Source organism: Puntigrus tetrazona, chromosome 23 (assembly GCF_018831695.1).
Source record: "Puntigrus tetrazona isolate hp1 chromosome 23, ASM1883169v1, whole genome shotgun sequence".
Lineage (NCBI taxonomy): Eukaryota > Metazoa > Chordata > Actinopteri > Cypriniformes > Cyprinidae > Puntigrus > Puntigrus tetrazona.
This window is the reverse complement of record NC_056721.1, coordinates 793,631-807,475: the sequence shown is the minus strand read 5'-3', so window position 1 is coordinate 807,475 and position 13,845 is coordinate 793,631. Positions and strand designations below refer to the sequence as shown.

At 35.0% G+C, this 13,845-nt stretch overlaps 2 protein-coding genes across 2 annotated transcripts; both read right to left on the bottom strand.

Moving 5' to 3' along the window:
* Positions 1-1,125: 1,125 nt before the first annotated feature.
* Positions 1,126-8,664, bottom strand: atp6ap1a (ATPase H+ transporting accessory protein 1a). Its single transcript, XM_043224273.1, has 10 exons — positions 8,490-8,664; positions 7,477-7,603; positions 7,009-7,083; positions 6,618-6,808; positions 6,116-6,156; positions 5,883-5,968; positions 4,988-5,250; positions 3,954-4,004; positions 3,589-3,826; positions 1,126-2,009 (listed from the first exon to the last, which is right to left on the bottom strand). The coding sequence occupies exons 1-10, from the start codon at positions 8,606-8,608 to the stop codon at positions 1,800-1,802; spliced, it is 1,401 nt and encodes a 466-aa protein (XP_043080208.1). The 5' UTR covers positions 8,609-8,664; the 3' UTR covers positions 1,126-1,799.
* An 807-nt stretch (positions 8,665-9,471) lies between these two features.
* Positions 9,472-13,465, bottom strand: tafazzin (tafazzin, phospholipid-lysophospholipid transacylase). The gene is made up of 11 exons (XM_043224275.1): positions 13,399-13,465; positions 12,857-12,985; positions 12,632-12,760; positions 12,450-12,495; positions 12,276-12,361; positions 12,121-12,201; positions 12,001-12,042; positions 11,855-11,917; positions 11,696-11,748; positions 11,503-11,580; positions 9,472-11,415 (listed from the first exon to the last, which is right to left on the bottom strand). Exons 1-11 carry the CDS (start codon positions 13,424-13,426, stop codon positions 11,314-11,316), a joined length of 837 nt encoding a protein of 278 aa, XP_043080210.1. The 5' UTR covers positions 13,427-13,465; the 3' UTR covers positions 9,472-11,313.
* Between the last annotated feature and the right edge of the window lie 380 nt (positions 13,466-13,845).

The window sequence follows — 13,845 nt, the reverse complement described above, 5'->3', positions numbered from 1 at the left end:
TTCAGTGTTTACTTTTTAAACCCCAGTTAAAACTGAAAGGAAAAACAGGTGTGGTGAGGTTAAGGGGCATAAAAAGAGACCAGTTGAAAAGGTAGACCCTCACAAAAAAAGGCTAACTTTAAAGTATAGTTGACTAAAAATGCAAGTCCTATCATCATTTACTTTCTATATAATGAAATAATGAAAAGAGGGTTAATGTTTGTTGGCTAGAAGTCAAAAATGAACACAGAACATTCTGATTTTGAGTAGTTAAGCAGTTTTCGGAAAAGGAACAGAGAAGATCTGGTATAAAAGAGTTTATTTGTGTTAAACCTCCTGTGGAAGGGTTAATACAAGCATTTCCATGTTTGGTCATAACTGCTGACTGAATAGTGCTAACTTTCTTATGAACCACAGCTCATTAGGTGGGTTGCGTTCTTCTTCTTCATTTCACTGTCGATCAAAGGGCCCCACCTTGTGGCTGCTCTACCTCATTGTCACAAATGGTTCCTGTACACCAGTGGTTGTCAATTCTGTTCCTCTGGACACACTGCTCTTCCACATATTGCAGGTCTCCCTTATCTAACACACTCGTTTAAGTTCATAGAGCTCTCTCCTGATGAGCTAATGATCTGAATCAGTTGTGTTTTTTTTTTTTTTTTGCCTCCATTTGATACAGCTCTCATCTAGCCAAGTTTGTTTTGCTGCTTGATATTAAAAATGGGTGTGCTCTATAATGTTATTTTAATGTTAACTTAATTACAAACCCTTTTCCACTGTTGTCTAGTACAAACAGTTTTACCGTTTACTGCACATTGTTATTTTCCTGTTATTTGCCAATAGCCTCTAATGAAACAGAAGACTGTATCTTCAGACTGAATTTCCAGCTGGTGACTTTTTGAAAAAATTCTGAAAATTGAAGGCTACAGAGTATGTATGCAAATTTAGGCCATTATAAAGTAGCACATTGATATTTCTGACCCTACTGCCAGTTCTGTGTCTATTCCCTGGTTGTTAAATTCTGGTCTTCACATTAAAATATAATCAAATGTTTCAAAAACTGGACCATAACCATATAAACATTCATAACTACAAACTAATAGCTAAAACTACATAATTAGGTTAAACGACATTTTTACCACAAGGTTATGTCTCAATTAAGTTTATTAAACACTGGCACAATATACACATTCACGAGCATAATTCTCCAAAACATGACAACAGATCACCTTTTATAAACCATGTGCCAACAACATAAATAAAAAAAAATATTTATGAGAGCTATTTGAGCAAATGATTCATAGTACACATAGGAAAATATTATGTGAGAATGTTTGTGGTAAAATTTTGATATTATGTGGTCAAAAAAAACCATGTCGGTTCTCACAACAATACACAGCAACATCTATGGATACACACCAGACCAAAGAACAGACAGCAGAGAAATTGGATGCAAACATATATGCACACCACCAATAAATATTATTTAATTTTAATATTTAATATAATAACTTAAATCTTTAAAAGAGCAAAAACAAAATCTTCGCATATTTACAGTTATAGCACACAAAACATTAAGCCTTCTGGTAATAGATATTTAATTTTTATCATCAATTTATTATTGTGCCTCAGTTTGCAAATACAATAAGATTATTCTGGATCTGAAAACAAAAAAATATATATATTTCCTTTTAAGTTCTGGACATGCATTCCTTAACATTATTAAAGGAATGATTATAACCCTGATGACAAGAAAATAATAAATAAATCAATAACCAAAGTAAACACAAGAGTGCTTGTGAGGATGATAAAGAAAAGTTTTACTCCGTCTGGGGAACAGAGATAGCAGGGCCCTTGGGGTCGTCGAAACGGTCCATGGTGCGCAACTGCATGATCATGTGCAGGCCGTAAGTGAGGACCAGCACCATGAGAAGAGATGTGACAAGCCCCATCCAGATACCAGGAGTGAAGAAACTAGCACAGTCGCTGGCATAAGAGAAATCCTTCCCAGCCACATTAAAGCCCTGAATCTGTCACATAAGAAAGGCCGTTTTAGTCCATAATTTGTACATGGTTATCTGAAATTGATTTTTAGAATTAGATTTACAAAAAAATACAAAAAGTTAAAGAGAGGCAATGATAATAAAAGCACAACAGCCAAGTGTATAAAATAAGTCACTGTGTAAAAAAAAAAAAAAAATGCTTAAGTACATTTTTGGAGTATCTGTGCTTTACTTGAGTTTTATTTTTCTGGTAAAAACTTTAAGTAAGACTTTAACTTCACTATATTTCTACCAAAGTCCTTAAAAGTAGAAAGCCGTTTCTAAGTAGCAGCTTTAAAGACAGTGGGTGATTTTTTTTTTATCTTCTCTAAATGTGTTTTTACAGGTGATAGACAGACTTTAAGTAATAACTCTGGAAGGGTCACGTGCACTTCAATCATTTTCAGACTTTTTTAATCCTCCCATCAAATTGATGGCAAAATGGAAGAAGACATCTCTTTGGCACAGTTTGTGCATTCATGTAATATTTAAAGTATGTTTAGTTTTTTTAAAGATTAAAGATTTAGTTTATTTCAAATGTTCCCTGTTGTGAAAAGCAATAGTGGGTATAAACATACAACAATAGCACACAACAACAATATAAACATAATGGATTTAATGGTTATAATGGGAACTGTATTGGTTTTAATGGAAAGTATAATACTGGTATTTGTGGGACATTAAATTCTATTGCAAAAGTGCCCAAAACACACTACAAAAAGTTTGTGATGGTTTTAGTTCATGGTTCATAATGCTATTTTAATGGAAACCTTTAAATATACTGTTTTTTGGGGTTTTTTTGCAGGGTTTGCTTTGCACTACATCCCAGCCTTCAAAACCTCACCGTCCAACCTGCAGAAGCATATTGAGATTGATTTCTGGTAAACATTTAAACTTTAAACTGTGCTTTTAGAACTAATGTTTCAGTATAATGTATACAGTTAGTCATCTTTATTTTACTCAAATGTGGACTTTGATTTGTGTACACACTGCTACAGGTGTGTAGGAACACTGCCATGCTGTTTTTATGATGGCGGTTTTTTATGATGAGTGTTAAATAAAGAAAATGATTAATGACTGTCCCAAAGTAATTTTTACGTTTTTCAGTTGTTTCATTTCTATAGTTTTCATTCTTAAAAGCTCTTTTTCAGACAGATATTACAAACTAGTCAGTGTATTTAGTAGGTTGCATCAGAAGCATTAGGTAATGCAAGTATAACATACAACAATGCAACAATTATGGAACTATTACTCCAGAAATTCACTCATAACACTTAAGCACTTTTAAAAGCAAGTGCTTCTATAATTTTACTAAAATTACAATTTTAGAAAAGTTTCACTTATAAAGGGGTAACATTTGACCAGTAGTATCTATACTCAAGTAACGGATTTGTATATTTTGTCCACCTCTGTAGGTTTATAATTTATATACAGTAGACTACACTCACAAAAGCAATTGCTACTCAATATTTTTTTAAGCAAAGTTTAAAAAAATGTTTGTTATAGACGTTTAATCATGGGAACCATAAAGACTAGCTGTCTTGGGTTTCATTGTTTAAGAACCAACCTGGAAGTCATCGAAATAGATCTGCCAGTCGTTGGCGTTGTCCTTGTCTGAGTGTGGAGACAGTTGAGAGTAGCGCGAACTGCTCACAGACTCACATCGGTATGAGTATTCGGCAGGGGCGTAGATGTAACGGCTGCCATTGAATGTGGCATTTTTTCCATCATACTCCAGATGAACTAGATCCATGGTGAACCAATGGCGTGCAGAAACCTTGTAGTGACGGCGGTTCATTACAAAACTAAAGAGAACATAGAACACAGTTCAATCCCAACACAGAGATACAGAACTCGGAGACTTTGTGTGTGTGTGTGTGTGTGTGTGTGTGTGTGTGTGTGTGTGTGTAAATGAGAAAACTAAACACTCACATGAGCTTAAAAGAGCGGTAATTCAGGACATCCTCATAGTTCAATACCAACCTGTATTTTAAGAAAAAAATTGGGACATATAAATTTATATTTTAATAGCATAGCACTTTAATTGTCTACTACACTAGTCACTTGCCATGCTGCCTGTACTGAACATATCAAAAGTGCAAGTTTCAAATCCTTTTGTGCTGTGGTCATTCGTTTTGCAGGGCCATGGAGAATGTAAGAAAGAGAAAGGAGCACTGAAGTAGTCAACATTTGAAGTGGATCAAAACTTTTTATCAAAGTTGTTCTAAGACCAAAACAATCCAATTTAAAACAAAATGTATCCACATTAAATGTTGACTACTGTAGACACACTGCCTCTGAGATTACCCCCATTTATTATTACCTACAATATTCCACTGATACAGCCTACTAAATAAATAAATGGTAACAAGTGAATTTGAACAAGCCTCTTCTGACACTAAAAGGAAATGGACTATTTGCACTAAATTAGTGAGCCATACTATTTGAAAAAGTCTGTACAAGCCTGTATTTATAATGCGTTATATTGTTATTTTTAAGGCATTATAATGAATGTATAATGCATTCTAAATACCTTTTTAACTTGTTGTATCATCTCATGAAAATTCACAAGAACAGTTTATGTTATGTGTTGTAATATTTGCTTATTTGTGGTTAGAGCTTTTAAGAGTATGATCATTTATAAGCAATAATAACAATACTAGATTTTTCTTAAACAGCCATAAAATCACATACCAGATCAGAAAACACTCAAATAACACTCGCCACCTAACAACTCACAAGATGTTGTTAAGTTACTGTGCAGATCTAAAATAAACAATGTCAAGATATGATATTGTCTATTATAAATTATGTGTTCCTTGTGTGTTACAATTATCAGTAAATAATCATACTCTTAAAAGTTATAATCAATTGTTTTTATGATAATTCATGAGACAGGGGGGATAAAATCCTGAAGAAAATGTACCCTTGAACTTACACCTCACATGAGGTTGAGCACTATTTACCGGGAGTGAGTCTCATTGCAGGACGATCCAGACAGGTCGAGAGCCACACCTTCACCAAAGGTTTTGGGGGCAAGATCATGCCTCTCCCACTTTCCTGAGCGATACTGGCTAACCACCAGCTTCTCCGCCCACAGGAGAATGCAGGTGGAGCCCTTCTCCTTGAACTCCACAGGTGGCTTAGGAGCAGTAGTCTCCTCACGACGGGACTGCAGTAGAGATCGTGACCAGACAGAATGCACAGCTGGGGACGCCTCTTCTAACACCTGAGACAAACACAGGGCACCTTAAATTTACTCTGCTCACATTAAACTCCTACAGTGGTTTGAAATAACCATGTGACCTTCGACTAAAAGTGTAGCAGCTATTTTTGTGCATGACCTTATTGTACATGCATTTATAGGAGTTCCCTTTCAGAAACAAAATATATGTGAGGAGAGTATTCAAATGAATCATAAAATGCATTTTACTAACATTTGCGCTCGCCATTCACAATTTTTTTGACCTTATGTTCTTTTTTTAAAAACATACAGTGGCTTCTTTATTGTTTTTTTACAGCTACGCTAATTTGTGCTGTTCTTGGTATGTTGCATTGGTCGGTATGTAAATGAGATTTTTGCCTGTTTTCTTTAATTTGCACGTCGTTAGTAAATGATCCGCAGAAATTTCCCCTTCCATCTGAGCTGTTTTGGAAATGTGATCTTGCGCTAATTTGCCTTGTTTAGTAAAAACTGACCTATAATATATTAAAAGCTACTTTGCCAGTCTTGCAATGAGAAATTAATCTCTTTTGAATTCCATACTATAAACTTTATATTGGCACATTTTCGAAATTTCACTAGCCACTCCTACCTGAAGGTGTATATGTGGATACAGGACAGTTAAAGAGAAGTCTTACCCTTGAGGGCCAAAGTGCAGTAAAGATCGCGGTATATGGCACAGACTGAGCTCTCATGATGCTCAGCACCTGACCAATCACCTCATCTACAACAAACAACATAATGCCACTCATTTGCAGGAAGACACTTGTATTGTACATTGTATTAGTATTTTGCCATGTTTTATAATAATAATAATAATAACAATAATAAATGTTGGAGCGCAAGGCTTTTAATAATAGTTGACACCTACCATTTCCACTGAGCACTTCTTTAGTAGACATCATATCAGCACTGCAAAAGAAAGACATCTTACAGTCCTCATGAGTTCAAGAGTTAAATATATATAAGTGATTTTAATATATTCACCCTGAATTTTGTTATGTTTTTCAAAATTAAGGACATGCTCTTCTGGCAAATGGAAAACAGTGTAACATGGTGAAGAAAAAAAAAGACAGAAAATCAAATTCTGTTCCTCCGTTCTCCTTCTCAAATACTTTATTTCTTTTTCTAACCCTTTTACTTACCATATCTAAGAAAATTATCCATGGTAACATACACACTAGCTACAATTAGTGGCTTTATTACTTTTCAAGTATTATTATAGTTGTTATTTTTTGTGACAATGCAGCATAGTACAATTCGAAACAATATCCAATTGCATAATCTATTAGTTCATATAATATTTAAAGAAAAACTGTGCACAGTATTAATTTCATTCTGAACTTAAGGCAGTGTCAAATAGATGTGATTACCCGCCACTGTAAGGGAGGCGGAAGACCAGCAAGGCAGCAACAGATGCATTCAGGCGGAGTTGAGCAAGAGTGTCTGGGTTCATGTAGAGAGGAGCTGCATCAATCTGGTTCTGGAGCAGTGTAGAGACCAAAGCAGTGGCAGATGATGACACCGACGGCAACCACAAGAAGGAAGAGGACAGCACAGCTGCCTGTAAACATGCCACAGTAACTCATTAAAAAATGTAAAATATTTTAGCGAACAAGCAAACGTGATTTCAACTGAAATAAATAAAACAAAAACTGAAATTTCAGATAATACCAGCAAACAGCTTAAAAGTCAACTAAAATCAAAAGCTTAAGAAGTAAGAAATAGCTTAAACAGTGACAGATGGAAAAGACTTCAACATACCTCCAGATTTTGGAAGACACTGTCCTGCTTGTTTCCAAAGACGCCTCCATACAATGTGAAGTCATCAACACTCAACTGAATGAAACACACAAAGTTCAAACAATATGATTGGCACTACCTCTGTCGTCAGGAACTCTAGAAGTAATTCATGAAGAAATGTGTATCTATTAGTAAAATTGTGAAATTAAAATCTTTCTTTATGTCTTTATGTCTGTCTTTTGATTATATGTATGCAAAATCTGTCACAAATGTATATATATATATATATATATATATATATATATATATATATATATGTGTGTGTGTGTGTGTGTGTGTGTGTGTGTGTGTGTGTGTGTGTGTGTGTGTGTAAATTCCATACTAGGGTGGTTATGACAAAATTATAATAAAAATAATAATTCCCTATTGGCACACTAAATCAAACAATATATATCTGTTTACATAAAGTGTTATGAATGTCGTGCATACTTTATCCTGCAGGAAGAGCAGCAGATTATGCGGCGTGGTGCTCAGCGCTGTGTTCAGGTGTGACTCCAACTCCTCCACAGACATAGTGTGACCCGCTGATGGAGCATTCACAGGAGACAAGGCAAATCTACACACAAGACATTATAATAGCACAGGTATAGAAAAACAATATGTTACACTGGAGGTTAAAACCAGTCGTAAGGGTCCATTTAAAAACATGTATATATATATATATATATATATATATATATATATATATATATATATATATATATATATATATATATATATATATATGACAATATTTGGCAAATATGTGTAGGCTGTATATATGGGTGTATATATATGTATATATATGTATATATATATATATATATATATATATATATATATATATATATATATATATATATATATATATATATATATATATATATATATATATATATATATATATATACATATATATATATATATATACATATATATACATATATATACCCATATATACAGCCTACACATATTTGCCAAATATTGTCATATATATTGTCATATATATATATATATACCATAGGAAATGTACGAAATATGTATTTTTGGTTCGTACTACTTATGACTGGTTTTGTGTTCGAGAGTCAGACGATCACACGACAAAAACACATAATGACCATCAGGTACGTAACTCTGACAAAGACAAAAACCGAACCGGATTAATGCAGATTCTAGAACTGTCTAAACATCCATGACGGTCAAAATACTGCCTTGACAGCCATCACCGCTCAACACTGCTATCTGGAGTCTAATGCAAGCCCACTGAAGCCTGCAGAAACATATACTAGAGAGTTAGATTACTAAATGTAGTTTATTGGAGAATGTAACTGTTTAAATCTCATATTGAAGAGTTTACACGGGTTTTCAGTACTGGACAGCGACCGTGTCACCCAGCTAGCACACAGCCCGAGCTAACTCTCGCCCTCCAGTCTACAGAACTGCACTGTACTGTTAGTTTTTACCCATCGCTCGCCCATGCGACCAGAGGGACGTGCTCATCGCTCGTCGCTGCTGCGATCGCACACAGAAGAAAAAGCGAAATCATCCCGGTGTTCCCAGAGACCGTCCTCGAAGCAGCCATTTTCAGCGCAGATTAGTGGTGACGTCATAACCGGCCATCTTCGGCGCAGATCAGGCGTGACGTCATAACCGGCCATCTTCGGCATGATCGATCAATGACGTATAAAGGATAACCTATAAATGTACCAAAAAAGCATACATTAAGGTTACACACGCTATCACCTTTAATTAGTGCTTCTGGTGAAATCTCAAAGGCTGAAAAAAACAACACAACTAAAGATTACAAACCATCAACTTTTAACCATTAAAACCATTTAAAAACCATTCTGTAGCTTGTTTTATATTTTTATATTCCATTAGGATTTGTTGGTTTTAACAAAGCACCAATATAGAAGTTGACCAATTACCAGTAGAAAATCCTCAGTGTCCATTATAGTTCCCATTAAAACCAATGCAAGCCCCATTGTATCATATCATTTCTTTTTAAAGCAAATTGGCTAGAACTTTAACAAAACATTACTTTTCAATATGGACTGTGCCAAATAAATGTTTGTTTAATAACAAATTCAACCTTTTTTTACCGTTGTAATAAGTCCATTTAAGCACAATATTTCTCTACTCTGCTCTTTCTGCCAAGAGGAAGAAGAAACTTGTTTCACATTCAGTGTATTTCTGTTATTCTAAACAATTCTAGCTTTCAGCTCTATAAGATTCCTATCTATATACAGTATATATATATATATATATATATATATATATATATATATATATATATATATATATATAGTGCCATGGCCAAAATTGTTGGCACTCCCGACACTTTCTTTCAAATACTTTCTTTTTCTGCAAAAGATTTCAGGGGTACCAACAATTTTGGCCATGACTGTATACACACGGGTTGAACAATGAAATTGAAACACTGGCCAATTTAGTGTAGGAGGTTTAATGGCACAGTAATAGCACAGGTTTTTTTAAATATTGCAATGCACACAACATTATGGGTGATTATGAGTTCAAAAGAGGACAAATTGTTGGTGCATGTCTTGCTGGCGCATCTGTGACACAGACAGCAAGTCTTTCTGAGTCTTTCTGTATCAAGAGCCACGATATCCAGGGTAATGTCAGCATAGCACCAAGACATAAGACACAAAAGAAAGCCGTCTAAAAGGGATGTCCGGGTGCTAACCACAGCTGCCCAACTCACTGCAGAATTAATCACTGCAGAAATTTTAAAGTGTTACAAATGGTTTAACCCATGTAACATTGTCCTATACTATAAAGCTTTGACAAGATATTTTAGGAGTTTTGTTCTAATAAATCCGATTCTGTTGCTTGCCAAGTTCCACAATCACAAATCCAAATATTAAAATCTTACTACGTTTTTGTTTTATGAAAGAACTTGAGTAATACTTTATATTTAAGAGAAAATAAGTTTCATTTATTAAATAAAATACATTTTTTATTTAAAAAAGGAAAAAAATACTAATAAAAGTACCCTAATACTACAGATAGAAATGTTTGAACCTTCTTTAATAGCTGCACGAGTACCACAGTTTTCCTTAATGTAAGAAGATGAGGCCAAAGAATAAGTGGGAGCTGAAGGATTTTTCTGGAGTAGCAGGCAGTTTAACTGTTTGAGACAAACAAGGGAATCATGAGCATCTGTCACTAAAATAAATAAATACATAAAAATAGTTGTGAATCATTGATGGAAAAACATGGCATTAAGAATCAAAAAACATGTTGTAGAAAAGAACTAAACATCTTTTATGTGAAATATATTATTCAGGTCAGTACTTAATGAACAATAAAATGCATTTTGCATGATCCCTCTTATTTTGGTATGCTATTTTGGTAAATGTTTGATTTAGACCGTTAAATTAGCAATGCTTAATTAACTGTTTATTGTCATGTTTTCTGTTTGTGCCTTATAGGTCACACAAGAGAGACATCTTTTATTTCAATCTTTAATGTCCACTCAGATTTTCATCACTTGCCATTATTTAAAATATAGAAGTTGTTGCAGAAATGCCTTCTAACGGAATTATGTTTTATAAAAATAACATTTTTTTGAAAATTCTGAAATAATGTCTTGAATATTTTGTATGTACGGTGTATTTATAGCCAAATACTGCATTATATATGTATACACTGAACAGCTAGCATCCTGCATTTCAAATTTGATTTGTAATTTGATAGAAAAAAATACTTCAACAGTCCCACTTTAAATCAAGAATTTGATTTTGTTGTCAAAATAATCACTGACGCAGCTATGACAACCGAGTGTACAAATTGAACAAGTTCAGACGTTTAAAGGAAAAGTCTTCTTTTTTTTCTTTTTAAAGCGAATGAATCATTAACACTCTAGAATGTAAAAAGGCTACTTTCATAGTTCTGAATGCTGAAGCAATTTTTGTTGGGTGCCGTAATCTGTACAATTAAATTGGAGGGGGAAAAAAAGACTGTAGAACAATACATTGTGCTTCCACAGTCTACAAGGCATTTCCAGTCCTGACGTCCTGCACATTGCTCAAAATTAATTTACTTTCTCTATAGAGGTGTAACTCCTCTATTAGAAAAAAAAAGATCTTTGTTCTCCTCAGACCATGTGTGACTGTCCACACATAAATGAACAGACACCCGAGGACATCATTTTGCCTTTGGGTGTTGTCATCTATATGACCGTTTCTCCTCAAGTGTCAATGCTGTGTTGTAAGGCCGGGGTTAGTGTATAGCCCTTCATCCTGTAATTCGTCCCTTCTTGGGTCATGAGTGTTTCCGTATCCTTTGATGAAGAACCTCTGCCTGTCCTTTCAAACTGCGAAACTCCCCTTGAATAAAGTCTGTCAGTGTTTTCCGCATTTCCATCTGCAGAGAAAAATAATGTAGTTCTGAACTGTAAGACCACTGGTGCTATCAGTATTACTATTACTGTTTAAACACTCTACCACCTACCGGACTTATGTGGTCAGCTCTCAGTGCATTTACCAAATGTCTGACAGTGAACGGCTTTCCAACTACAACCGTTATTCGCTGCAAAAAAAAGAAAGAGAAGTACACTCGGAGTCAAAACTGTTCTTAAAGGTGTGACACTGAAAAAAAAAAAATATCAGGTATTATACACCATGCAATTAAAATATGTATGTACCTGTCCTACTCGAGGGACGTATGGCGTTTGATTTGGTAAAACATCATTCATACCTGAAACGATATGGTACATAAACATGTGCTCAGATCTAAATAAATAAAAAAGTCACGCGCCATGATAAGAGATTATGTCATTTGATCAAGTGCATGTATAACTTACCTACATGCCACATGGGTAAAATGATTGGGTGAAGAGAGCACTCCGCAATCAATCGCCCAATTCCTTTTAAGGAGTAAAAGGATTAACTTGATTAACAAATAAGGGTAAAGTTAACCATTTGCTATTATTGGAGCAAAAGTTCTTACCCCATTTTATCCTCATAAACTCTCCAGTCATGTTAACTCTACCTGGAAGTAAAAATGCACTATATTTCCTTTAACTTGTACCATAAACAAATGTGAAGGTTAAAGAACTATAGTCTGTACCTTCTGGAAATATGTGTACCCACTCCCCTTGATTCAGCCTTTCCAAGAGAAAATCCATTCCTTTCTGATACACTCCATCTCCTAAAAACACATTTGATGCATTCAAGAAAGTCATTTGTGCTTTACTTTTTGTAAAAACAATTAGATGAGTTTACCTCTAACAACAGGAACACATTTCCCTCTGCTGAAGAAGCTGGAGTGGACTTCTCTTGTGAAACAGATGTCAGATGCAGCAGGTGTCCTGAGCACGCACAGATTAACAAATGAAACAATATAAAGCGCCAAAACACTTTTATATGAGTCGTCAGATTCTGCTTTCATTCACTTACCATCTCATCCTGTTAAAGTTCCACAGATGCCGGAGCTTCAGGACTCCTGATATCAGAATGTGCAAAAACTTTTTTTTCTTTCAATTTTTCACCTCAGTTATAACACGTTGAAACATGTACAGTTAAACATGTATTTTATTTAGTAAAGTCATGATTTTATTATCAGGTATCAGATCACCTACCCCAGATGTGTGGATCATCCATACAGGACTGATGATTGCACACTGTGATAAGAGGCGTGTCCTGAGGACGCTCATCAACCAGGTCCAACAAAACATCCTGGTTGTGCACCACCAACGAGTTAAAATAATCTGCAAAACAGGTCAATTAGGTTAAAAAGTTAACATCTTTCATAATTCATGGTACGCATTATTCAAAATCTGGATACAGAGAAACTTTAGACTCACTGGTCCAAAGGTAACTGTATGAGCCCACCATTCCCATGACCACTCTGCTGGACATTCTCCAGCCAAGACGGGGGCATTGTGGGAAGGGCCATGTCACCTCCAAGGGCATCGCCACAGCATTCACCCGGGCTAAGATATTACAGCAGAGAAAAGAACCGAGAATAAACATATATATTTTTCATATCTACTAGCAGTGATAGTACTAGCTGCTAGCTGCCCCAGACGAATCAGATATAGCACGTAATACTTTTGGAAGTTTTTTTCCCAACAAAAACAGAGGAACAGCGTGGCAGCTGTTACCATATTTGCGGGATGTGTGAAAAGACAAAACACTGCGACGTAAAATGCTTAAGTCAAACAATAAGAAACTTCCTAATTTTAAACTTATATAAACAGGCAAATTGGACATGGTCGAATTTACTAATGATGTGGTTAGGTGTTTGCCGCTTTTCTGTAATAGCAACGTTACATTGTAATGTGGGTTTGAAACATTGTCTTTAAAAAAAAAAAAAAGTATTATTAAGAAAACGTAACCCTCCCACCTTCCGTCCAGTCAGCCGATGGGCGCATAAATGCAGCGTCACCGGAAGTACTAACAAACCGCGAGCGATCATAGGAGTTGTAGTTTTGTGGTCTAAATGAATTCTTCTTCTTTTGTTTTATGGCAGTTGGCAAACAAATGATAGGTGCATTCACGCCAACTACTGGACTGAAATAGCAAGAACTAAACCATTACAGCAGTATATGTAATGACTCAAGCCATTATTTATCAGAGATTTTAATGCGGTATTTTCAACCTCCAGGTTCTTTAATTGTTCCAGCAGAACTACCCTTTGGTTATAAATAAGCAGAACATTGTAATAGTACATGCTCTATTTTTCTGCTAATCCACACAGACTACACACCAACGCAAAGTTTGAGAATGATTGGATCTTCTCTTCTACACCAAAATGAACTCTTTCAACCCATTATGATTTTGAATATGAAAA

Excerpts from the sequence above, each read along its gene's own strand:
- tafazzin (XM_043224275.1), bottom strand. The coding sequence starts at position 13,426 with ATGCGCCCATCGGCTGACTGGACGGAAG. Across the intron at positions 12,761-12,856 it reads ATACAGTTACCTTTGGACCA|ATTATTTTAACTCGTTGGTG; the intron begins GTGAGTCTAAAG and ends CCTGTTTTGCAG. Across the intron at positions 11,749-11,854 it reads TTTACCCATGTGGCATGTAG|GTATGAATGATGTTTTACCA; the intron begins GTAAGTTATACA and ends ATATCGTTTCAG.
- atp6ap1a (XM_043224273.1), bottom strand. The coding sequence starts at position 8,608 with ATGGCTGCTTCGAGGACGGTCTCTGGGAACACCGGGATGATTTCGCTT. Across the intron at positions 6,157-6,617 it reads CGCCTCCCTTACAGTGGCGG|TGCTGATATGATGTCTACTA; the intron begins GTAATCACATCT and ends TTTCTTTTGCAG. Across the intron at positions 2,010-3,588 it reads TCTATTTCGATGACTTCCAG|ATTCAGGGCTTTAATGTGGC; the intron begins GTTGGTTCTTAA and ends CTTATGTGACAG.